This window comes from Strix uralensis, chromosome 1 (genome assembly GCF_047716275.1).
Source record: "Strix uralensis isolate ZFMK-TIS-50842 chromosome 1, bStrUra1, whole genome shotgun sequence".
NCBI classification, from domain to species: Eukaryota; Metazoa; Chordata; class Aves; order Strigiformes; family Strigidae; genus Strix; species Strix uralensis.
In genome coordinates, this window is record NC_133972.1 from 127,181,647 (window position 1) to 127,207,206 (window position 25,560).

The 25,560-nt window shown below is 42.0% G+C and overlaps 1 protein-coding gene across 2 annotated transcripts in view; it reads right to left on the bottom strand.

Annotated features, from left to right (window-relative positions):
* KLHL14 (kelch like family member 14) overlaps positions 1–25,560 on the bottom strand; it is a 64,193-nt gene that overhangs the window by 12,675 nt on the left and 25,958 nt on the right. For both annotated transcript variants that reach the window (XM_074880304.1, XM_074880294.1), the window contains exon 4: positions 4,069–4,158. In XM_074880304.1, coding sequence (XP_074736405.1) covers positions 4,069–4,158 — 90 coding nt within the window. The remainder of the gene's footprint in view (positions 1–4,068; positions 4,159–25,560) is intronic.

Consider the following 25,560-nt stretch of genomic DNA (forward strand, 5'->3'; position numbering starts at 1 on the left):
TCTCCTCACATCATCTCTATGAGGAACATGGTAAAAAAACCCTTGTGCAAATAACCAGGAGCTGCATAAGCCATCAGCATGGGGTATGCAGTGTTTGCACTAGATAGTTTATTGTACCATGTACTTTCAGTGTAAGTTAGAAGGAATTACACATGTGCATCGAAGGGGGAATACACTCTTAGAGTTTTATTCCAAGTGTGTTAGCTAAAATATGAAACATGAGCAACAGACACCAGCTAACTAGCTTATCCCTGCTGTCAAGCCCAAAAGCTGTATTCATGTCTTCACGATATTAAGATTTCACCTTATTTTACATGCAGATTGACATCAAAGCAAGAAAACTGAAGCAAGAGAGTGTATGGCAATTTCCCGTAACACCTGAGACTTCAACAGATGAGGATCTCAGAAACAGAAACCTTTGTTTATGTATGTGTGACTAAAAAATTGAATTAGAGGCTTCACAGGCCAGCAGAATAACCCCACTGCACATGTCACAGTTCTATAAATGGTCACTGGGTATTCTACAAGATGAATATTTTTGCATCGGACAAGCCTCTGTAGGATTGGCTCGCTTTGCTTGTTTCATTCCACACTTACTTCAGCATGTGTAAATAGACCATCAAGATTGTAGAGAAGCTAGAATTTATGTTCGTAATAATTTAAGATCATGTTCTACAAGAAAACAGAGAAAGAAACCATGTTGACCACTTCATCTGGAAGCAAACTCATTCCCTCGCTATGTTATAACCATGTTCTATATGATAAGAGTAAAGCGGAAGACTGGTGAATAATGCAGCATTTCCCTTCCAATCCAGTGTGGTGCCTAATGAGGACCAAAGCCCTTTATGCTGAGCACCACTCAAACACATCTCAAGACATAGGGGAGATACCCATACGCCCAGGGCAACTGGACATTTTGTCACTGTGTTTAGAGAAGTGAAGCTTTGCTCTTGGTCCCTACCTGAATTCCTTTAGTCTGTACAGACAATTTAGAAAAAGAGGTCTTGAGAGTTATAGATTCAACAAACAGTAAAACAGTAACAGCAGGCATCTAACTGGATCTAGGTCTCACTATTTAGGACATCTATTAATTTATTTCTATTTCAAAAAGCAGGATTTCAAAACAATACAAGTGTTGATCCTAAATTTGAACTTCTCATAGCAGGTTTTAATGCTGCTGTATTCAGAGTTACTGGGGACTTCAGTGGTCACTGGTTATATAGCAGCTTTTTAATTGTCATATAAACCTATGACGTGGGTATATTTCCTGGCTTCCTAACATAACGAGTCATACACATATTCATAACAAATACCATGTATGTAGAAGATTGTATAGTGCAGGGTAGAAGGAGAAGCGTTTACTGAGCCTAGAGTGTGAATACAGGATACAAATCTGGTCACTTCACAGGAAGAGAGATGAAATCTAGCTAGAACAGGCACAGAGAGCTACTATGGTGACAGGAGGAACAGAAAGTTTACCTTATGAAAGGAGACAAAGAACTTGGCTTGTTGCACCTCAGAAAACAAAAGCTGAAAGGGGATAGGAGCGCTGCCTGTAATACATCAGAGGAACAAATCTCCAGGAGGGGAAAAACTATTAAGCTAAAGGCCAGCTTTGGCATGAGAACAAGGTGATTTAGACAGTCAAAGAATACATTTTACTGGAAATTAGAATAAGGCTCCTAGTCATTTAGAGCAACTGGATTCTATAACAGCTTTCCAACAGGAGTAGTGGGGGCTAAAAATCCAACTGCTTTTTGAATGTTGCTTAGAAAATTTACAAAATGGGACTATATGGTGCCTGTGACAGCAGGAAAAGGACTTGATGACCTACTTAAGCTGCCGGGTGTAACTGGTTTGACTCCAGTTTAATTTTGGACTTCAGTTTGAAAGAGAACTCTATCTATTAGCTCATCAGTCAGGAGGCTACACATTAGGAAGCACCTGTCAGAACATAGAAACTGTGTCAAGTGACCAGAAATCAGGATTAGCAAATCAGGATGATGGGACAAAAGGAGGCAGATGCTGCTCTCTGCTCTCTACAGGAAGGTCTCTGTAGGCACGCTAAAAAGTGAAGGGCTCTGAAGGTTATGAAAGTTGGTCTTAAATCCATGCCTGTGTTCTGCAATGTGCTCTCATCAGCATTTATTTGTGCAGGGATCCCTTGTAACTGGAAAGGCATAGCCATAGGAGGATGTAAAAAAGTGAGAAAAAACGTTTCTCATGCTCTCTAGGTTGTCAGAAAGTCACAGGAGCAGCATGGTGGAGGCATGGGCGCTCCTCACGGTCCACCCAGCTTCTCAAGAATCTCCTCGTCTGATGGCTAAAGAAATGTATGGTGCTCCTTCCATTGCCCCTATCTCAAGGGTAATTGTTTCCACTGGAAAAACACATTCTCATTCAAATTGAAAGTCCTGTAATGCTCTGGCAAGACAGTTTCAGCTAGGCCCATCTTAAGCCCAATCTGTGCTATGAGTATAGCAGACAATGGCCGTTACATAAATTCAAGTGGGTACGGGTGGGCAGTTCCCACACAGCTGCACATTTAGAGCAAATCAGTTCCAAGAAAGAACTAGTCAAAGCACAGCACAGGATGTAGTTTATGATTTCAGGTCTACTTTTTGTGACAAGTCAGATCCACTTCTCTAGGGGTAAATTTGTAAAGAGATCAGTTTCAGCAATGCTCCTACCTCCTTTATTCTTATATTCTCTATACAGAAATCACAGCACTGGTATTCACAGAACGAGGAAGCTGTTAGATGTCTTCAACACCATCTTCAGCTCAGGAGTTGATCTAGGTGACCTTAGACCTAAGGTACTATCCATCTCACGACAGTTGTGCTTGACGCCCACCTCAGATACAGGGTATGTACCCCTTCTAACATCTCTCCATCACCTTTCGACTCAGTTTCCACATCTTTAAATTGTGGGTAATTATACATCTTTTCTTTTATCCTTCATGTGACATGGCCATTTAATTACAAACTGTCTGGAACAAGGTCTGCCTCTTATTATCCATATGCCTGCTACCAAGCACAACAGGGGCCCTCAGTTGTTGGACGTGGCTGATGGTCCTAATAATAATTGTCATTAATGATACTATGCTATCTCCTATTTAATATAAAGGAGATTCAACAACAGAACTAAAGCGCTCTTCTCCTAAGACATTTAGTGGTATTTTTAACTACACCGGAAATATACTTACAGGGTGGACTAGATTGTTTGTCTCAGGTTTTAGGAAGTGAACAGATGTAACAATTTTCTATAATTTGGTTTAGTGCAGATGCTGAAATGGGGCATTCACAATAAAATATATGCAGTATATGTAATTTCAGCTGGATCCTCTGGTGTTTTAAAGTAAAAATGTGTACCTGCAAGCTGTTTTATGGTTTCTCAGTCATAATTATCTCTGTTACACAGACTGCTACAACTACAACTCTTTCTTCGTGTGCAAGCTTTTTAACAATGTCTTGACAATTTTGTGAATTTTGCAAGGCATGGTATTCTCCTTTTGCTTTGCTCAGAAGCCTGTTAAATTGTTTAATTTCTCTTTGCGGTAAATTTATGAAGTAATCAAATCAAAGAAGGTAGCAGCAGATAATCTATATGAGAAGCTCTTGCACAAGACTAAAAAAAGGACCAGTTTAAGAATCTCAGAGTCTAGATAATTAACACATTAACAACTTTAGCTGCGAGTATCTTGTTTGACAATAGAAAAGAAGCATTCATCTACTGCAATTGCATTATTATATTATGACTGGAAGGAGACTGGAAATGAAGGTTAAAATTCTTAACAGCTGCTGCCTGGTGCATGCACTTGAAAGAGTCTGTTCTGCTGCCTGTGGCATTTCTCAAGGGATGTGGGAGCTGATGAATGACAGAGATGCTAATGCTAAAGTATGAGATATTTATTACATCAATATCTAAAAGTAGCCTTTACTAGGTTCAACAATTAGGCTGAGGGTCCTCAGAATCCCTTGCTAATGACTACATCAGCTGACCTGACAGATAGACAGACAGACACAGGAAGGCAGATGCTGCCTGTGCCTTTTAATATTCTATACATACCATTAGGGTTCCATTGGTCTTCTCCTCCCAGAACAAACAAGAAGTTTTCCACTTCCACGACACAGTGATGGGCACTGTTATATGGCATAACTGCAAGTAAAGCAAGAATTCTTTGTCAGCTCAGGATACTGATTCCATCAAATATTTCCAAAGGTACAAAATACAACACTGAGATTATATCTGTATGAAGTAATAAAGGAATACATCACCCCAAGCATGTATGTCCACTGACTTAGCAGCAGATTAAGCCACTTATTAGTAACTGTATGCTATTCAAGCTTGCAAATAATTGAGAAAAAAAAGCTGGAATTCTGGTCTCTCAGCACTCCCCCACCTGCCCAAGTGCCATATATGCTGCTCTAAAAACAACTTGTAAAAAGGGGGGAAGTTGCCTGATATTTCCTTGAAAACAAGCAGATGCTAGGAATCCTTGTATGCTAGGAAACATTAAAAAAACCTCAGCCCAGCTTTGTTCTGCTGGTAATGTTTCCACAAGAAGAGTCAGTGTGTTCAGTAGCTTTCTATTACACAGCAATGAACAAGCTGCATTTCCATACAGTTTTAAGTTTTTAAATTAAGGTCCTGCTGATTTAATGCCTTTTCCAAATGTATACGCTTAATTTCCTGTACAATGTCATTAGCAGCACAATCACACATTTTCCATTCATCTAATCAGGAAGCCCTTTGTTAACAAAGATCAAAACTGTGGCATTAGGTTGGCAATATCCCTTTTTTTTGGAGGTGTCGTGATTACTATGGACCAACCACAGTCACAAGAATCTTTTTTAAAATTTACATTTTCCACTGCAAAGTCTAAGACACAAAAATAAGAACTTATAATATGCACATATTATTGATGTGTGCCATACAGCACTATTGTGATATTATATGGTAAATGTAAACTTACACAGCATTAGTTATCATACCACATAGAGTAGTTTTGGCCCAGTGACACCAGTAGGAAAAATGATGTCCTTGTTCAGCTCATCATATGGGCACCTTAAATCTAGGTGAGGACAAATGGGGAGGTGATGTGCATGTACAGGCAGGGAACTTATTGCTTGACACGGATCAACAGAGCACTTAGGAAACCAGTGCAGTGGGAAATCAATATGACTCAGGGCCAGCTCTTACTTTGTGCTCTTTTGCCAATGCCAAAAAAAAAAAAAAAGAGGCAGCTTATCTCACACTTGGATTATTTTGGGTGATATATCTCTCATTTCATTTGTTTTATTATCTTTTATTTTTCTCAGAATGCAGTTGTGCAGTATAGCATATGCAAATAATAATAAGAAGAAATACGCACAGCTTTGTTATTTAGGACACATTTTCTTAAAGATCAAGTGGGCTCATTTAAGCTTCTTACTGAAGTTTTTGCCAAGGCAATGATGAATAAGTAAGGTATGTTTTTAGTTTCTAGTAAAGGTCGAATATCATTTTCATAGTCTGTGCTCTTACAAGTCATATAAGTGAAGCAGTTCTTAAATTGGGCAGCCAGGTACAGTGAAAGTTCATTAATTAAGGTTATTTGTTACTAGTATGCTTTACATAACTGGGAAGTAATCCTATACTAGGCACTGCATAAGATTTTATACTACCTAGAAATTCCTACAGTGGGATGAAAGAATGAAAAAGATTTTTGTTATCTCCTTAGCTCTCATATCATATTTATCTCACTCTTTAATCTCAGGCATTTTCCTATTTTAAAATCTTCTTTCTCAAAACCCCAGCATTTTCCTTGATTTTGTGGATGCTTGTACTACATAATGAATTTGGGTCTCCCACAGGAAATTTGCCGTCTTCTTTAGATGCTTTTAGGGATCCCTCCTCTCAAGAAGACACTCCCCAGGATGAGTCTGCAGGGGCTTCAATTCTTACCTAATCCAATGCTCTATTACGGTTTCCAATTAGGGCCAAGCCAGTGGTTGTACCCTCAACCAGGCTCTTGCGTTGGTCATCTAGAGAGATCTAGCATTTATCAAAAGAACTGTCTGCAGGCAGCACACATGCACATTTTTCACATGTTGTTTTCATTTTTGCAAACACTTCTGTTTATTTATCCTCCATATTGACACAAACAGGGCCAGTAGAGGAAGAAATTATATTTTAAGCTTTTCTGCTGTTCCCATGCATATAAACTATGCAATAAGACTCCCACACTTATGATGATAATTAAACCTTGAAAACTAAGGGCTTAATCCTGGCTCCTACTTAACTTGATGGCAACATTCCCACTGATACGGGATTGGGCCCAAATGACCCAAACTACCATCCGTAACTCACGAGAAAGCTAAAGGGAAGCTTGCCTTAGAAAGAAGGGTAGTATTTGGGCTTCAGAAGGAAAGGTGACTACAATACAACACTGCAGACCTTTACTATGACCTTTGTTTGTCACAGAGCTTTAGGGAGAACTCTGTTCTTGGTCTCACGAATCTGTCCATGGGGCTGGAGGGGTCTGAACAAAACAGGGAGGATGGAGCAACACTGTGGACATCTAAGAGGGAGGGAGTTTTAGCACTGAAATTGTGAAATTGCCAACATCGCAGTCTTTCTCCCTGACCATTTTCAGGGTCCCTCAGAATCATGAGTTATACACAGAAATCAAACCTATGGGAATGAATATTTTTTTTTTTTTTTTTTTTTACCACAATAAAATGCTCCTTGAAAGCACCAGAAAACTTGTGCTGTAAACCATAATTCCTTACGAGGACACAACCATATAGGACCTAACTTTTCATAGATACAGTCAAAATTAGATGGCAATGAGCATGCTAAATTCAGCCTCTAGTAGGAACAATCTTCTCAAACTCACTGGGCTTGCCAGGGTGTAACAAGAAGAATTTGGCCCATCACACAGTCTGGCCAGGCTGCTGCTTTCATTAATTTTATATGAGCCTTTGTCTGCTGTTTTGCTTTAATAATGTGAAAATCCCATCTTCTCATTTTTCGATTTCAACTCAGTGGAACACCTGCCTGCCCCACAAAAAGGGTATTTGAAGAGAAGTTTGTATGCCACGCTCAAACACAGCCCGGTGTGAGTTTTTAGCGTGTCAGTCAGTGAGTTAGAGGGAAAGGGTAAGGAGAAGCTAATCAGGATGAAATGAGATTAAAGGCTGTCTAATTTTACAGCAACTGTGATCCATCAGCCACTGTGAAAGTGACAGTGGAAATGAATGATGGAGACAGACAGGTGGGGCTGTACATTTCACTGATTTATCCTCAAATGCACTGGGCCTTATTTTATTGAGTGAACATGACCGCATTTATCATGACTGTCATCTAAACCCACTTCCCTCCATTTAAAAAGGTCACTTTACTAGGAGGGAGTAGGATAGAGGCACTTTCAAAACAGATTTAAAATTTAATAACACATGTTTATAAAACCCTGTGCAAGAATTCTCAACTTTATTAAAGACCGATTTAAAAGGAAGGAGAAAAAACTATTAAAAAGAGGAGAAGATGAAAAAAAGCCATGGTCATCTGAGAAACATGTTTAGCTACCAAGGCGATAGGTGCCAGAGAATTATGTGAGATGGACAGATAATAACAGATTAGTCGGAGCAGGCAGAATCCACCTCTTCGAAGCCCGTGCCCCTCACATATACTTCCCAAAGCTTGGAAACTTGTGCTTTCCTGGAACAAGAGCACAAACGAGTCCAAGCAGCCGTACAGAAGACAACACCCCTACCAGCCCCCTTCCCATGCAATTTATGTATGATTGGTAAGGTGGGAGGCAATTTCTCAGGCACATATATGTAACATGCAGAGCTTTCTAGGTGATTTTTCACCCAAACCAAATGTGTGATTTATACTTGAGAATGATCTGGAAGGCAGTGGAGTCCAAGACTGCAGTGGTGTTTGCTAAGAAATACTTCACAGACATCAGTGTCATTGTGCAGGAGGTGACACTCATGGACATTCTCTGGACACAGACCCAGGTGGAAGACACAGCAGCACTCTGCACATAAAGATAGCTGTCCCAGGCAAAAACTCCTCACATATGCCAAACTTCAGTTAATGAAAGGCACCAGATAATGTTCTGCGACCTACTTTCAGAAACAGAGTCTACAGCTTATAACTGAACACTCATGAAACCACACACTCTCAACCATAATGCCTATGAGGTCAGCCGGGTGCAATGATGCTCCAAAAGTACCTCCAATTTTTGTATGGGGGGTGACAGTGATGAACCTCACTCACCTAACAAACAATAATGTGTGCTGTTCATCTTACCCAGTTTTACTTAGCTTCTGCCAACAATTGCACATTTAGGAAACAGCATCTGGTTGTTCTCCATACATTAATCAAAGGGTCATCAGTTCCTCCTTCTCTTTATACCATCCCCTGTCTATCATCACTTCAACACTAACTAGCAGGGAAGAAAGGAGAACAGAAATGGCATTTCTCAAGAGAAGGGATGACCTCTGGTCCCAGGAGATCTGAAAACTGTGATAGAGCCCATAGGCATTCCCCTGCTCTGCTAAAAACTCCTTTCAGAAACTGCACTTGATTCTTCTACTCAAAGTTTAAGGAAAAAAAAAAAAAATCCATAGATTTTTTCACTGCCCTGAACCGTTCAGCTGCTTGGGATACAGGAGGTACCATGAAGAAAGCCAAGAAATCTCTTCCTCAGCTACTGCACAGCTTGAGCATAGCCCCTTCAAGACTCAGTACACACCAAGAAGTCATGCTTATCATCTCTAATGACCTGTGCAGATGACACAAGAGAAGACTGTTTCCAGAACCAGGATGTCATTACCAGAGGACATATGGAGTCAATAATGACCTCCCACAATATTAAATAGCCTAACCTGTTAGCTACATAATATTCAAGTACTGCTACTTGAAAACTGGTTATTTCCATGGCTCTCCAGAGGACAGAGTAACCTGAAAAGATGTCTCTTTCCAGTACAGAAGGCACCTACAAACTCACTTTAGGGGCTGTGATTTGCTTACGGCAGAGACACAATATTAATTTCATTCCCAACCCTTTCCGCAAAATGCTGGCCAGACCACAACTGGTCCAATTATTTCTTGAGAACAGAATATCAGATACTGTTCACCTTTCTTGGGTTCATACATCATTTGCAGGAAGACTATGCATTTATTACTGAATGTTACTTGTTATTTCTCACCAAGGAGGTTATATAAATAAACGCTAGGATTCCTCTGTGAATTGTTCACTTCAATTGTTTGCTATTTAATAACTGTGGGGAAAAACTGACCACAATAAGTATGAAATTCTAGCCTCGGTGAACATGGTGGGAGTTTTGCCATTGACTTTAAAGGCATCAGGTTTTCAACCACTGGTATTTTCTGCTCAAAATATAATGAAACAAAGTTAAAAGAGGAGAATAATCAACAGAAGATGTAAAGTATCTCTGTTAACATTCCTATGGCCAAACTGCACCCTGACACCTCAAATTCAAGCAAATACATGTGAAGTAATTTTTCTAGTAACACACCAATGCTAATCGTGAGTCTGAGCTCAACCCAGTGGGGGAAGCCTGGGACAATTCAACAGCAGTCACCATAAGCAGAAAATCCTCAGATGAAGCACTGTGCCTCAAAGTCACCTTTGAGAACAAATAGCGGGTATAGCTCTGGTCCAGCTGCACCGCAGAGAAGTCCATCAGCTCATCTTGAAACTTCACAGCCTCTTCATCTCTGTGCCAGTTTTGTGGCAACTCTGTTCAAGCCATCACAGGTAGGATGGGCACAGGGCAGCTGAGCTCATCTAGGACACAGCCCCTACTTCAACTGAGGCTGCAAGTAAGCAAAGGCAAAATGCCCCAAACCTACCCTCAATTCAATCCAAGCAGAATAAAGTCCTTGGAATCATTCGCAACATAGTGAATGGTATTTCATATAATTATTTCACATTAATTATTTCACATTATGAAGATATTTCTTATTAATGAAAATATCAATTTTTTCATTCAAATGTCAGGAATTACTCTTTTGATACATTCTCTGGAATAACATCAGCCAGGCTTTTTCAGAGGGGTTCTCAGTTTAATTGTTTTAATGGGCTAAATTTTTCATATGTAAGCATCTAAAATAAGACACTTAAATTCATGCTGACGCACCAGATCAGGCAAACATAACATCAGAAATAGCTGCCATGCTCAGCTCCCCCCCTTAAATAAATTGTTTTGAAGTTATTTGGATGCAAGTTCTGAGTACAGACCTGTCTGCTTCCATGGGTGAAATTCACCCCATGGCAGGCTGTTCTATTGGGTTTTCAGCAACACATACATTTGGCTGTTTGCAAGAACAAATTTTACTCACATATATTTTCAAAACTGCAAGCACCCACTTGGATTTCATTTGAATAATAAAATAAAGCTGCCTATTTGGATCAACAGTGTCTGAATAAAGTAGGAAAATACTGCATTCCCACCTTAAAAACTGATGTTCCTGTACCAAAATCCTGACACAATACTCCCCGTGCAGTGTATAGCAAACCTATGCACACTCTGCTGTGTACCCCTGCCGCCTTCCCCATGGAAATGCCGCCGTGCTGCTGAACTGCCGATACAGCTTCTGAGAAGCACGTGTCAGTGAATACACCAAATGTCTTGGCATGATGCGGAGCAGGGGGATGTAATGCACAGTCCTGTGGGAAGGTTCAAAGCGACAATTCCACTTGTTATCCCCTACTTACTCACCAACCTGCTGAAGGCTGCCCCCAGCCACCCAGATGCCCCACCAATTCCCACAGATTGTTTATCAGGAGACACTTGTTGTCCACCACCGTGAGTTATGCAATGTTACCTCAGTGATGGTTGCTTCCCAGTAGAATATGCTGTGTACCTACTCAGGCCTGGATTTATGGTCTCTATAGTAGAGCCCAACATATATTACTGAGGAATGACATCTCACATTGTAACAGTCTCATGATGAAACATTCATGTGTGACATTTTGCACAACAAAATCTCCTCATTGAAGAAATAGTCCCTGATGGGAGAAAACCACAGCAGAGTTGCCAGAAAGCTCCAGAAATAAATACTGTTTTGTCCCACTAGAGGCTTTCAGATCCTCCAAGATGTCAGCTCAAGGACGTGCATTCCCTTTTCTAATGGTGCCACTGGACAGAAGACCCCGACCAGGCGTGGTGCCCAACTGCTTCTGACCAGTTGCATCCATTTGTGGCTCAATTTCTACCTGACCTTGAGGTTCACACATTCTCCTGATCTCCTGTGAAGGTAACCTTTCAAGCCCAGGACAATCACAACCACTCCTTGCATTTTTCTGGCTGGATTCTGGTGTGCTGCTCAGGGACCCATGTCTTTAGAAGAATTCATCACATGCAGCAAGATCTTACTTGGCCCCCACAGCCCCAAAAGTTGAATCTTTCACTGTTTTATCTCTCAGTCTCAGTACTCCCTATCCTGCTCTCCACTCTTGACTAATGTTATTTTAGAGCAACCAAAAGCTTTTTTCTTCCTACTAAGTCTTGAAGTCATTCCAGAAGAAGAAGAAAAATACGATTTTCCATTTGGAAAACTAAATGGAGGAGGGATGTGCCCATACGTCACCACATTAAACCAGCGGTTTCAATACACTTAAGTTCACTCATAATAGATAAATTGAAACCTTCACTGCTATGGATTTTTTGACTTTTCCTTTTAAATACTTCAGTATTCGCAAACAAAAGGCTTTGTTTACAGAGAGTCCAGCACATACCTGAAGCATTAGACATAAAACAGAAGAGGGTGAAAGAATCTGTCCAGTGCATACCACCAGGAGAAAAGCTTAAAAAATTATTTCTTTCCCAGAAGACATATACTTTGTATGCGTATCTGAAAAAAATTCTGAAACCCCAACATGCCTAACTTCCAGCATGCCCAAGTACAGCATGCAGAAGCAGGAATATCCATGTAGTATTACGTTAATCTACCTAGGCTGCCTAAAGAAAGCTCAGAAGTCCCTGCCAGGGTCCCCAAGAAGGCTCTGACTTAATCTTTAATGGACCAGCCACTCAGACAACATACTGTCAGGGTGCTGGGGGCACCAACAGGACCCAGTGGCCCTGACCAGCCTGGGGTCTTCTCCAACACCACTTGCGCATGGGCCTAGGCACTCAGACCTGGCCCGGATGGACCCCAGGTAGGTACACTATAGTGCATCTCCAGTCCTGTCTTTGGGCTTGTCTCCTGAATGGACTTTGGACCCATGTTGAGGCCTGTTCTCATGGAGCCACCAGCCCCACCATGCCCTGACACATACCCATTGGCTGTCTGAGCAAGTACTGAAGCCCAGACTTTACCCCCACTCTGCACATCCCTACCAGCACCCTGAGAAAAAAGGCATTTGGGGGTGCCCCAACAGCTTAACGTTCTTATCACCACCAAAATGGTCATTCCAAGTACCAGGAAACAAGTGTCTTATGTATTATTTAGTGAATATCAATACAACGCAAAAAGTGTTGACACTTCTTCCATGATGGACAGAATTAAACATAATTTATAATATTCTCTCTGCTCGGGAAGGACAATAAAAGCCCACTCTAAAATGTACTAACCACTAGGCAAACAAATACAGCAGGAAACACAGGAATCAATCTACATAAATTAGGTAAAACAAAAGACTGGTTTCTCCAAGAGAAACCAGGCAGAAATGTTGCTCTCCTAGACCTCTCCCCAGAGATGGGCTCCCAGGGAAGGGAAATGGCAGACCCACGACAATTTTCAAATTTAGGGAAGGAAATTTCACCTGGGCAGCAAAACCACATACTTATGTAAAATTGGCACACATCACTTACTTTGTATATCTATACACAGAAGGTGAAATGAGAATGTACATCTGAAAAAAAATCCATTAATAAACTTGGACTAAATTTATGTGAATTTTCTTCTGCTTTCTATAATAACAGTACTGTTTAATATTTGCAGAAAAACTGCTATGAAGACTGTGTTGTGATGCCTAATCATAATGATCAGAAAAATTCACTCCGTATAAGCGCTTATACCAGAAATTTTGTTCTGTCTACTCAAAAACTTTCTGTGGATTTAGCAAGCATCCCATCAGGAAATAGAAGCAAAACCACGTTTCTCAAAGCTGAATACCGAGCTGAGTATCATAGCACAAGCAGCTGCTATTTAAATCAAGCGGTGTCAAAAATTCATGGGCTGAACGATGTTCACAAAGAATTGCAAATAATTCACAAATCACACACTAGTGCATGGACATGGACTGCTGACAAACAGGATGAAAAGGTCAGGTTAATTTAAATCAGTGACCATGCTGGGACTGCAGGATTCGACATGTACAGTAGAGTAAATGAAAGCTGTCATCAATCTCAAATACTTAAAATATACATAACTAAATATCCTCAACTGGCCTGCATTTTGTGTTGAAGAAGTTGATTTTGCAAACAGTATTGTTCATTAAAGTATCATTTTCAGTTAGTCAGATGAATGGAAGAGAGAACTGAGACATAGTCTGCATGAACAAAACTGGGCCTCGCTGTGCTAGTAACCGTGGCTTGGACCAGGTTCTGGGTAGAGGCTGAATTCAAGAAGGGAATGAAACTGAAATGAAAAGACAGGGATGGGTCAGGTCAGGGTGGACGTGGCAGAAAGGACCAGGACTGGAGGAAGAGATGGCAAAATCTGCAAACACAGCAGCACATACTGATCCAGAGCCCCAAGTCCTGCACTCTTCACACGCCTCTGTTGTCAGCACATCTGGGTGGAAACCTGCGCAGTTCACACCCCCTAGTTCCCAGGATGCATATCCTCCACTGTCACCAGCAACCGCCTGAATTCATAAAGCAGAGATGTGTACAGCAGATCTACAAAGCCAGCCTACATGATGCACTGTTTCTCAACATACCCTGGAAAGGCAGTTTCACCTCAAAGTCTATGAAAATGCTGAGGAGATGTGGGGCATTCAGAAGTTATGGACTGCCATTATGAGGAGGCTGCAGTGCACGTCTCCTCTGGCACCTCTGTTTATTTATGCTGGTATGGTCCTTAAACAGCTGACCGTGATACTTCCCAACTGCTCATCTTGCTGAAGGTTCAGTCCATGAACACCAGAGACCTGCAGAAGCTGCCATTGCAAGACACACTTCTGCCCTTTCTTGTCCCAGGTCCCATCACTCCATGTGATGGCTGATGCATGTATGCAGTCAAGCAAAAAACAAGCAAGAAACTACACTTTTTTTTAAGGTGCATTGAATTTACCCCAGATCTGTTCCCCATTAAGCTTCCCTGCTTGGCCTCACAAATTGGAATGAGCAGGAGAGCGAGGCCATGAGAAGAAGGGAAGGACTGATGTATCAGCAGCAGTGCCAGCTTGCATCAGCTTATCATGGTTGTGAAACTACAACCTCAGCACACAGTACCAAACCATTTAAATGGGTCTAACTCAGCGTTGCTCTGGCCCTGTCCCTATCACAGCCCAGGCAACCTAGGTCCCTATTCGTGCCAGCACATTCTCTCCTCGGCACCCCTCAGTGAGCCATTTCAAAGCAATAATCTGGTGGAAAAATAACCCAGAAAACAAGAGGCCTGAGCTGAAATGGGGCTTACCCAGGAGTCAATTGAGTTCCAGCGCTGACATGAAGGAGGAGACAAGACCATGGGATGGGGTTTGAATGGAAAGGATCTTGAAACAACAACAGCTTCACCTACCATATGGCCACAGCCTCCATGGAGGGGATGAAGCCACCCTATGAATGAAGCATGTAACAGTGAACAAGACACCTGAGCGCAAGATGTTGCTTCACTTATGGAAGGTGTGTAGGGAGATGCTGGGAGCTGCAGGAGCAGATGGAATTTCTCACACTTAAGGCACCTGTGCCCTGACCTGGAGGCTGGGATTCTGTCCCTGCCTTTGCTGCACGATTTTACTGTGGTGCTAGACAAGTGCCTTAAGCTAATTTTTTTCACAGCTACCTGTGTCCCCTCTTCTGAGAACACTAATTATGTGTGCTTCATTTTCAGAGAGCCTGATCTGATCCCTGTGTCTGATATGCAGGAGCGCTCTGTGCTCACTGCTGTAACTTAAGCAGGTGGGAGAGGCAGTCTGGAAAGCATGGCCTGAGGGGTCTTGAAATGGGCACCCCAAAATGAAGGATACCTTTGACTTTAACCTCATTGCACCTCTGTTCCTCATCTGCAGAATGGGAACAATGACAGACCATGCTCCTCATAAAGAGGATGGTGCAAAAATACCACAGCGAATGCCAGTGAAGCAGTTGGCCCCTGTTGTTGTGAAGTCTGTGAAGAAAACCTTGTGAAAAAATTCTGTCTTCAGAAGAAGATTTCAGTAGCGTGTGACAGACAGGATCTACTTGCTGAACAACAGAGAAGAAATACTGTGAGCAGAAATTCAGCACGGCCCCTCCTGTGCACTGACATGTGACAAAGAATAGTGTGTGATATCGTTAGAGATTGTATCTTAATGCTTATGCAAACAGAGGCCGAATTAAGGTTGCAGAAGCAGCTTAATTCTCACATTTCCTAACTCCGGAGGGCTTGGTATTGCCGTCTGTCTAACGCTCTTTTCAAGCTTGGTTCAAGTCCCTTGTGTGTGATCCACCCCAGGTATGCCAGACAGCTAACGCCTTCCTTAGCCTGCAGCTGCTTCAGCATCTCTGAATCACCCACGTAGGTGCTCTGGAGTCCGAAGTCTACCGAGCCCATGGCAGGACTTGGAGGAGCCCTCCTCCTCCTCCTCCTCCTGCTGCTGCCGCATTTCCTTCTCCCTGGCAGTTTGAGGCAAAGCCACTAGATGGGGTGCGGTGTGCTCGGCTCCCCCCTCCCTCGGCAGAGGCATTTCAATCATCTTTTGGCTTCAGGTTTTGCAGCCAACCAAAAAACAAAGAGGTGAAACGCAGCACAAAAAAAGACACAGCCAGCTTCCTCCCAAGCAGTTAACTTCTGCTTGTTCCTCGTGTTCGGCGTGAAAGGGAAGAAATCAAACGGAGTACGCAAACACCAGCGAACGCTCGGCGCATCAATCCTGGTGGATGCGGAGCCCCCCCCGCTCCCACTGCCTGCAATGGGCACGGCGGGTGCTCAGGCTTTGGCACAGTTATCAGTCATACCTGCTTTGCCTCGTCTTGTCTCAGCTCCCCGAACCCAGACTGCACGAGGATCAGTCAGCGATTTCTCTGGCAGTCCACACACATCTGCTTTTCTACTCCACGCGCCAGTCCCAGTGAAATATAGCAGGCACAGTTCCCTTCCCCACCAATACGCCGCCAAATCTCTCTCCCTCTCTCTAATAATGATCTGGAAGCTGGGTAAAACAACATGCTTGCTTTTGACAAAGAGCGTGCTCCCTCATTACAGGGGTAAGGAAGGGGAAAGAAGACATGAGGAAACCATGATGCAAAAAAATGACCTACAGAATTAAAGGAAAAAAAAAAGAATCCTTTCTAAAATAGTCACTCCTTTCCACTGGAAACACAGTGCTTTACTCAAGGTTAATCCCAAACTGAACTGCACGAAAGGTGGCCAGATTACAGCTCTCTTCTTACCTCCCTAAAGAACAATTTTTTTGGGAAGGCATGCAGAAGTTGAAATGTGCCTATTCCATCGGGAATGTGGGAAGCGACTGGTATTTACCTGCATATGCACTGCTGCTGAATTATATGTTCTCTCACTCTTTCCCAACTGCTTACAAGAACTGTCCCTCTCAAGGCATCATCCATCTCATAACACTACTTATTATTAAACCTGTATATAAAATACAGCCGAGCACTCCTTCCCAACATCCAGCTCCTTCCAGCCTCCTACAAAAGCACAGATGTCCTGGATCCTCTATACAGCACCTTCTCATGACCTAGCCCGGCCCTGCAAGCTCCTGCAGACTCCTCTTCTTCTTCATGGCCAAGAGAAGGAGAGCAAAAAGCCAGGATTGTTTTGAGGTCAGTCTTTTATTTTTCCTTCCTGGTGTGGGTAGAGAAAGTCCTCCCACTCTGCAGAGGAAGACTACCTGAGGGCAGCTGCTGGGGACGCTCCTAACACAGGGCAGCAGTACTGACAGGGGTAAGCACACCCTCAGTTCTCCTCTTTATCCCAGCAATGGGATAACTTGCATTTTGCAGCCTGTCACAGCCAGCGCTGCACAGGCTTATATCCCTGCTAGTGTCTCAAAAGTCATCTTGAAAGAGCCACATACAGGGGTACACCCAAGTGGCAATGCAGCACTTGATCAAGCAGGATTACATCTCATCTGTGAACCGGGAGATGAGCACAGGTAGACAGACTTGTTCTGCCCATCAGTATGTCCTGTCACATACCCTGCAGGTGGAAACTCAACTCAACCTTCATTCACGATGAATTTGGATTTTCACAAAGAGAAACATGAAAAAACTGTGGCAGAAAAAGAAACACAAAGGAAATGAAATTTAGAAGTGCACTTGAATCCTTTTTTTAATTCACTGCAAAAACATTGACAAAATGCAGTGTGCATCATTACCAGACATTAATACAGACTGATCCTGTCTGAACAGTTTGCAGTCTTCCTATAAATTAATAAAGACAGAATATAATCCCAAATGCAGTGCATTTGATCATATATATTTATATGGACACTGCTGATCCACATCTGGCTAAAATAAATGTGTTTTTACACCAATTAGGTTACCACTTGATACAGTTTTGATTCATACAAACAGATGATCAATGCAAATCACTTTGTTTAGCACTGTGCTTGTGAAAGTCACCACTTACCAGCTGGGCTGCAGTAATTGCTTCTAGTCTCTTACAATTAGAAAAAGCCACTAGTTTAAATTACCTTAAAGCACTGATTACATTGTTTAAAAGAGCACATTTTACCTCGCACTTGTAACCACCTAGGAACCTGAGCACTAGCAGGCATTGTGACTCCAAGGTAGTGGGTGCTACCTTGGAGAAAAGTAGATGAGCTGGATCTCTTGCTATCCTTTGACCATAACAAAATTACAAAAGATTTAGACTCAAAAAACTTCCACAGGTGACAAACAATAGCAACTAACTGCAAAATGAGCTGGTGAAATCAGCCTACTCCTTATGCCAGTGTACCCTATTTACACAGTACAAACCCACTGAAATCTTGCACTGTCTATACATAATCCAAGAAGCAGTGCGGTGTTTTTATTAGAGAAATACCTTTGTTAAAATTCTGTAGAGTACTTAAAGACAAACTTTAGACATTGAGTCTGCAAAGACAGCTCCATGTAATCAGCTGTATGCAGGCTTTCAAATGATAAGTCCTCTGACTTACTTTGTTTTCTGGCATAAAAAAGTACTTTTTGGTGTTCTGAAGTATGTAGAACTTCTGAGAGATTATAAAAACCTGTTTGGGACACTTGCTGAGATCCGTGTCACTGGAGGTTCACAAATATGTTCATTCCTATTGCAGTACCAGGGTGCATAAACATAGTTTTGATAAACATAAATACTAAGCATTTTTGCAAAAATCTTGTCTTCAAATCACATTACAAATCTTGTGGGCTTAGTTATTTGCTCCCTACTCTATAGTACAAGTGCTGATAACCCAAAACATTTTCAAAAATTACAATCTAGTACACTAAATCCAAGACACTACATATGCTTGATGCCCCTTCAATTTACTTTCTTCAATTTACTTTCAATTTACTTTTAATTTTCAACCATAAGATCAAAACCTCCCATTTAAAAAATAATCAGTTGAATCACAAAGCTTTGTCTTAATATACTAAATGTGCAACATCAGAGATAAAATTGTTGGCAACACTGCTAATGTAACTCTGCAGCAACTTCCCTGAAGTAATCAGAATTAGGTACTCAGGCTTTATTTAGACACATGACAAAGGGCAGTATTGTTGTCGCGCTCTAAGGGGACAGCCCCAGGATAGAACTGTGAGTACCGAAATTGTTACAGTATGGTATAGCGATACCTGAACTAACTTCATGCTACTGACTTAGCCCCAACTGGTGTACTCTCAGGTTCTCTTTTTGTTTTGAAGGTCCCAGTTGTTCCGGGGCCAGAGCTCAGCAGGTGCTGTATCTACTGGTGGCAGGAAACAAGACATTAAAAAGGCATATAGAAATGATCAGCAAATGGGTAAATCAAATACTTCTTTTCAGATTTTTAGTATCTGTCTGTAGGTTGCTCCAGTGGACAACTGCAAATCATTTTTAAGTAGAACGGACATTAAATTTGTAGTAGATTTCATCCATAGATTTTATGGAATGGTATGAATTTGGTCCACATAGTTCACTTTTATTACCTCTAACAGCTCAGACTCTTCTTTGCTTGTGGTTTTTTCCCATGACACTTGCATGACATGTTTGTACCAGCCTCTGGAGCCCATCCAGGACAAATTCCTGCTGTGGACCCAGTGGGCAGCCCTCCTTGTCCAGCTATGCAATCACCAGCAAACCCAACCAACCAAAACCAGCCACTCCTTCACTCTGCCTGCACCCTCCATGGGGTTCCTCACACCCAGAATTGTTAGTCTCCCAGTACTTTGGTGCTACCTCTACAGCCTTGCTTCTGTGAAGACAAAGAGGCTTTCCGTCCCCGGCTCTGCACCCGCGGGCAGCTCCAGCACCCCTCTGCTATGTAACCCTGCAGCACTGCACAAAGCCTCTGAGCGTCAGGGGAAACACGGAGCTCTCAAGAACACTTTTTGCATACTGCAAAAAGGTAATTAGTGACTTCAGAAGCAGAGGCAAATAACTGTGGTATCGTATGGTTAAATTGCTAGCCTTAGAAAATTTATTTTTTTGTGAAAATCAATAGAAGGTGATAGATCAATAGAAGTTTTCTGTATAAAATAATTTTCTCCTGAAACAGCGAGTTTATCATTACTCAAACAAATTTTTCTATTATTTAAAGATGTATCTTCATTCCTGTTGAACACTACTGTTTTGTGCCATGTAAAGCCAGAGGACTTTTCTCTAAAGAATCAGTTATTTTCTCTGAGGACAATGAATTATTTTCCAATATTGGAAGTTTCAAAGGAAAGCCCTCAAGTGACTGCAACTGCTTCAGGTGGCTACCAGCACTGCTTTACCTGGGGGGAAACCCCTTTCCACAGCATCTCTGGGAGGAGGCCAGGCTGTTAAAATCAAGCAGCTGGAATGAGGCCAAATCATGGCTTCATGAAAAGAGATGCTATGTCAAGGCTTTATTGCTGTTGTAAATCTTTGCAGTTAAGAAAAATCAAACTTCTGAGCGCTGAAATGATCATTTCTTGGAGCTGCACTGGAGACAGCCTGAGAGCTGACAGGAGGACAGTGGCTCAAACCTTGCTGGGTGAAATGTGCCCCAGTGCAGAAAGCCCCTGAAACACCCTCCATGTTAAGTTGGAGGCTTGAGCTCTGCATAAGCCTTTACATGGGACACCTCTGCCCTGGATGCATCTTTCTTTCCTGGAGCTGAAGTTAATGGGAGCCAGTAAATGCCCAGCTGATTCCAGCAGTTGTGATTCTGCTGAATAAAACAAAGCTTAAACGAGCTTGTGCAGACATTAGTGGTAATGCAGCTGGGAGACAAGGACTGCATGGGGACTAGCCAGAAGGCTGGGATTTGGACACCACAGATCAGCCAGCTCTGTGCTACTGGCTGCCACAGTACTTAAAAGTGCTTAAAATAATTGTAGTTCTCTGGAGAGAGTATATAGATAAACTCTGTCCTATGTTAATGCACCGTCATATAGAGTTGTTTACAGGCAGTACTTAGTAAAGTACTTAAGCATGTATTTAAACACACTGCTGAACATCAGTGTGATTAATACTATGCTGAATTAGAGATATGATATGAATACATTTTTCTGCTGTTGTAATTTTTCATTATATACACTTACAAGCTGGTCATAAGGATTTTCTTTCAGTTTTGCATTCAGCAAATGAGTTAATTTGGGAGTCAAATTCTGCCTTAGTTATGCCTGCACAATGCCTTTCACATGCATGAGGGCAGAAGACTGTTCCATGACCTTTAATTGGACTTCTTTTTTGTTAGTCTTTAATGATTCGTCAAGGAAAAAAAAAATCATCTGGTTCTTTCTTTCTCATCTGGCAGCTCCTTGACATTCCTTTCATGTCATTTCAATCAAAAAAGTATCTTTTACATATGGTATGTATGTTTGTTAAGGCTGTGCACATACAGCAGCTGTAATTCTTGACCAGCAAGCAAGCAGCCGCTGGTGAGTACAGATCAGAGCCATACACTCTGCTCTCCTGCATGTAAAACTTGGGGGGAAGGGGGGGGAGGGGGGAGAAGGGAAGAGAAGAAACATGGCTCTTGCATCACTTATCATCATAATTCTACTTAAATCTATTTTAATGATTTCTAATAACACAATTTGCCAAGCCTCCACACCTGAAAGTGATGAAAGTACATCTCTCAATTTTTCTTTCCTGCTTAACCCAGGGAGGAGTGTTTACCATCTCCTAGTTTCAAATTTTGGAGTCAAACTTTTTTTTTTATTTTATTTTTTTTAAGTAATTAGAACTCAAAGCATTGGCCTACCCATATACATTAAGGTGTTGGTTATTGCCATCACTGCAAAACTGCTACTCCATTTGCATTTATCTAGTTTTTACTCACAAGGAAACAAGTACGATTTAATAGTTGTAGCTGTAGCCACCTCAGAGTTGAAGACTTTTTTCCCCCTAAATTAAAGCTAAATCGTGTGCATTAAATACGTTATCTACTTGTAATAAAATGGGAAATTTTAAAATGATTCAGTCACAGATAATTTGTTACTGAAAACGACAGGCTCATATCAGCTGCTAGAAGCTCTGGGTGTTTGCTGAGCTCAGTGAGCATCCGGGTAGGTTTACCCGGGTTCATGGATAAGAGAGAGTGGAAAAGATCCCAATTCTCTTTCACTGACCCTCTCACCAGCTCCCAAGAAGCCCGAGTGGGGGTCTGTCATGATAAATGGCTGGGGTGCCAGGCGCCCACGCCTCAGCCCATGGACACAGGTTAGCTCAGGGCACCTCAGCTAGAAACCAGTTGCCCTCTCCGTGCCAAAAATACAGCCTGGATTATTTCACACACCACTCCCTGCAGGCACTACAGATAAGACAATCCCATACTGGGCTACAGCCACTCGCCCCAGTCCACCGACACCACCTGCTTAGGCCTTGCACCCTCAAACACTCTTGTGACATGACTTATTGCATTGGACACCCTGCCTTGGTCTCCTGTTATAAAGAGACTGCTCTGGGAGACTGTGACAGCACCTCCCACCCCTTCATAAACCTTAACTTAAGGTCACTCATGAGCAGTAGGAGTCTTAGAGCAGCACTGGAGGAGACCCAGAGGGAGGACCGGAGACATCCCGCACCACGTGTGGAGGGTGGGGATCAGGCCCCTGACAGCAGAGCTGCAAGCTGAGCTGGGAGCCCCAGGTCCCAAGCCAAGGCCCCCATGAAGCTAGCACAGTGATTCTCCAGGGCAGCTCTCGAGGGGCTCAAAGTCACCCACTTTTTTTTTGCCATTGAGGGTGATCTACTCACAAGCAGAGAGGGCAGAGTCATGGGGCAAGACAGGGTAGCTTGTACTACAGCTGCCTTTGTTGCTCCTGCCCAGCAGATACTAGAGGACATCACTCATCTAGATAGATGGGAAGGCATATGTTAAAGCAATTAATTCATTTGCCCTAAAAGATTGAGGCCAGGCCAGGATTTGTACCTTTCCTAGTGCTCAGTCTGATCTTAAGCAATGGGATTTCCACCATTTCCCATGGGAGATTATTCCACAACCTAATAGATCTCAATGTCAGGAAGTTTTTTCCTGATATTCAGCCATAATTCATATCCATGAATTATGAGCTACTGTCGACATCACACCCATTGAGGCATTCCTAGAGTCTGCTTCATTTAAAATTATATGCTCTAGTTATGCAGGGTTTCTGTGTACTAGGGCAAAATGCTTTTTCTGCAGGTTAATTCATTACTATTCAATTTGTTAACACTTTTTTTCTCGGTGTGAACAGTCATTCTGCAGTTGCATACCCTATAGTAGCACAGTCCCCATTTGGGAGTAGAATCACAATAGATAAATATGACAAAACAACATACCAAAAACCATCCCCGTAAAGATCTGTTAGTCTGTTTCTGCAGATACTTACTCCAGCGTTCAGTTAAATGAAAGCAGTAGCTTTCATTTTCATGTTGAAAGCAGTAGCTTTCAACACCTGGTATTAGACAGAAAGCTTAGAAAAAAAACCCCTCTCAAGTCCATAATAAATTTTATTTCTGTCTTAAACAGAGGGAAGGTACAGAAGTAGGGGGGTGGGTAGGAAAGGGGGAAGGGATGGGGAAAGAAAGAGAGAAAGGAACTTAATCAAGCTGTGAGAAAACAGAGGAGAATTGAACAGAGAAGGACTTAACTACAAACAATGAGCCACCACAACACAGTAAGGACATACAATAGCAAATAAAGTTGAGTATGCAAAATGTGCACATCTTGCCATTAATAGCACTTACAAAACTGAGAAAGTGAAGGCAGGCTTCTGAAATCTGTGTTGCAAATAATTGTGTACAAAACACTTCTTGGAAGGAAACTGCCTTTTGTTTTAGCAACATTTGAGAGGAGAAAATTTATAAACCATGTATCAATTTATCAAAAAAGTCTGAGGATTTCTATGAGAATTTTTTATGATTACATTTTGCCCAGCTACCAGTGCTTTGCCATCCTGTTTGCAACCCATTTGTACATAAATAAAATGTCACATTAGAAACTGAAAAAAGGGAATGCTTTCTAAAGTAAGCAACTAGAAACACACCAGAGTTCATTTTTATCTCCATACATGCCTAGCTCCCATTAATGCTACATAAATCCCGGAGCAACCAGATAAGAATAAACACATAAATTTTACCTGAAATCACCTAAGAAACAGAAAGCCATGTTTGCAGCAAGCACTAAATTCACACAATGCCACATAATTTTGTGTGGAAGTTATTTTAGAGACAGTGACCAAACAGTATTGAGGGACCTACACAAACAGATCCTGTGAGAACATTTTTGACAATATTTCCTTTCACTAGAAATTATGTGACTTTACTGAAATCCGTATCTAGCCAGGTGAGACACTTGCTTTGGACAAAAAACAGGACAATGCAGCTCCCAGTTCCTACAGCACCAGGATATATGTGTTCATAGCAGACACACAATGCCCACAGACTGAGATGACTCGAAATGTTGCAGATCCTTTAGGACTGCATTAAGCCCAAGTATCTATGCTCTGTTGCTCACCGGGGTTTACCCTTGAAGTCATGGCAACTTGCTATTTGTAGCTACACAGTTTCTGGTTTGCAGTTAGCTTTGCAACACTGGACAAAACTGTCTTTGGTGGGGCTGTGAAATACCCCTTGGGATACACATGAGGGATTCATAAGTTTAAAAATTGTACTCTGATTTGAGCAAAGCAGGGACTCGAACCTCAGCTGCCTGCCTCTTCCACACCCCACAAGAGTTGTTGAGATGAGAAGGGACATTCTGATGCAACACTGGTTTTCCAAAAACATTTGAAGGAATTTGTTCTCATTTTGCCTTGAAATAAAGCTGTAGAGGTTGCTGCAAAATGGAACAGTCATCCTCAAGCCATCTGTAAAGATGCGTAACTCAAGTTGAAAGATGAGGTAGAAAAAGGTAAGTTCTGTGATCCAGGAGGAGGTTTTTGAGTCAAAGGTTTTGATGTACTTTCAAGGATATAGCAGTGCGTGGCATCTCCAGGAACCAGCAGCTTTCTTTTAAGACGTCTCCGCAGAAGCCTGACATCAGCATCTGCTGTGGAAATGGCACATATCACCCAATAACTCACCTGTCTTACACCTGATACCTTCTTACTTGGGGCCACCCACAGCTCAGCTCGGCACTGTCTCAGTGCCCTGTCTAAGGATGTCTTAGAACAGAGCTGTGCCTTGTTCTCTTGTCCCACTCCAGTTTTCAACCACCAACAGTCCTGGCTGAGCACAGGCAAGGAACAGGACATTTGGGTAACACTTCTGGACTCTACCTTTGCCAGTGGAGTTTCTGAGGATGAAGCTGAGTAGATTCAGGCATCTTTGCATATGTGGAAGAAAATGAACAGCCTGGTTTCCAGAGAGGTGGGTGTTCACAAATTCATAACAAAGGGCAGAAAGTATCCAAGAGAAGCTGAAAGACTATTGAGGGCTTCAGCACAAACAGACTGAATGCAGTGATAAGATTGGCCATTTCAAAGACACAGCATAGCAAGATATAAAGTGACTAGGAGTAAAGGAAGAGAAAGCTATCCAGAATCTATAATACATTGCACTTATAAGTAAGAGGGGAATATGCAGAAGAGTCTGCTTTATAAATAAGCAGAAAGTCTCAACTGAAATGAAAAAAAAAAAGTAGTGAATCATTTACTTACACTAGCCCTTCATTCTCTGAAGTGAAGTGAACAGGTTGCTTGGTCAAGCCAGGCACAGAGTACAGAGGTTATCACAAAAGATACACACAGTCAAGTAACACCTGTGTAAAAGCAGAAACTAACAATATTGTAATGAAAAAGAAAAATGCAC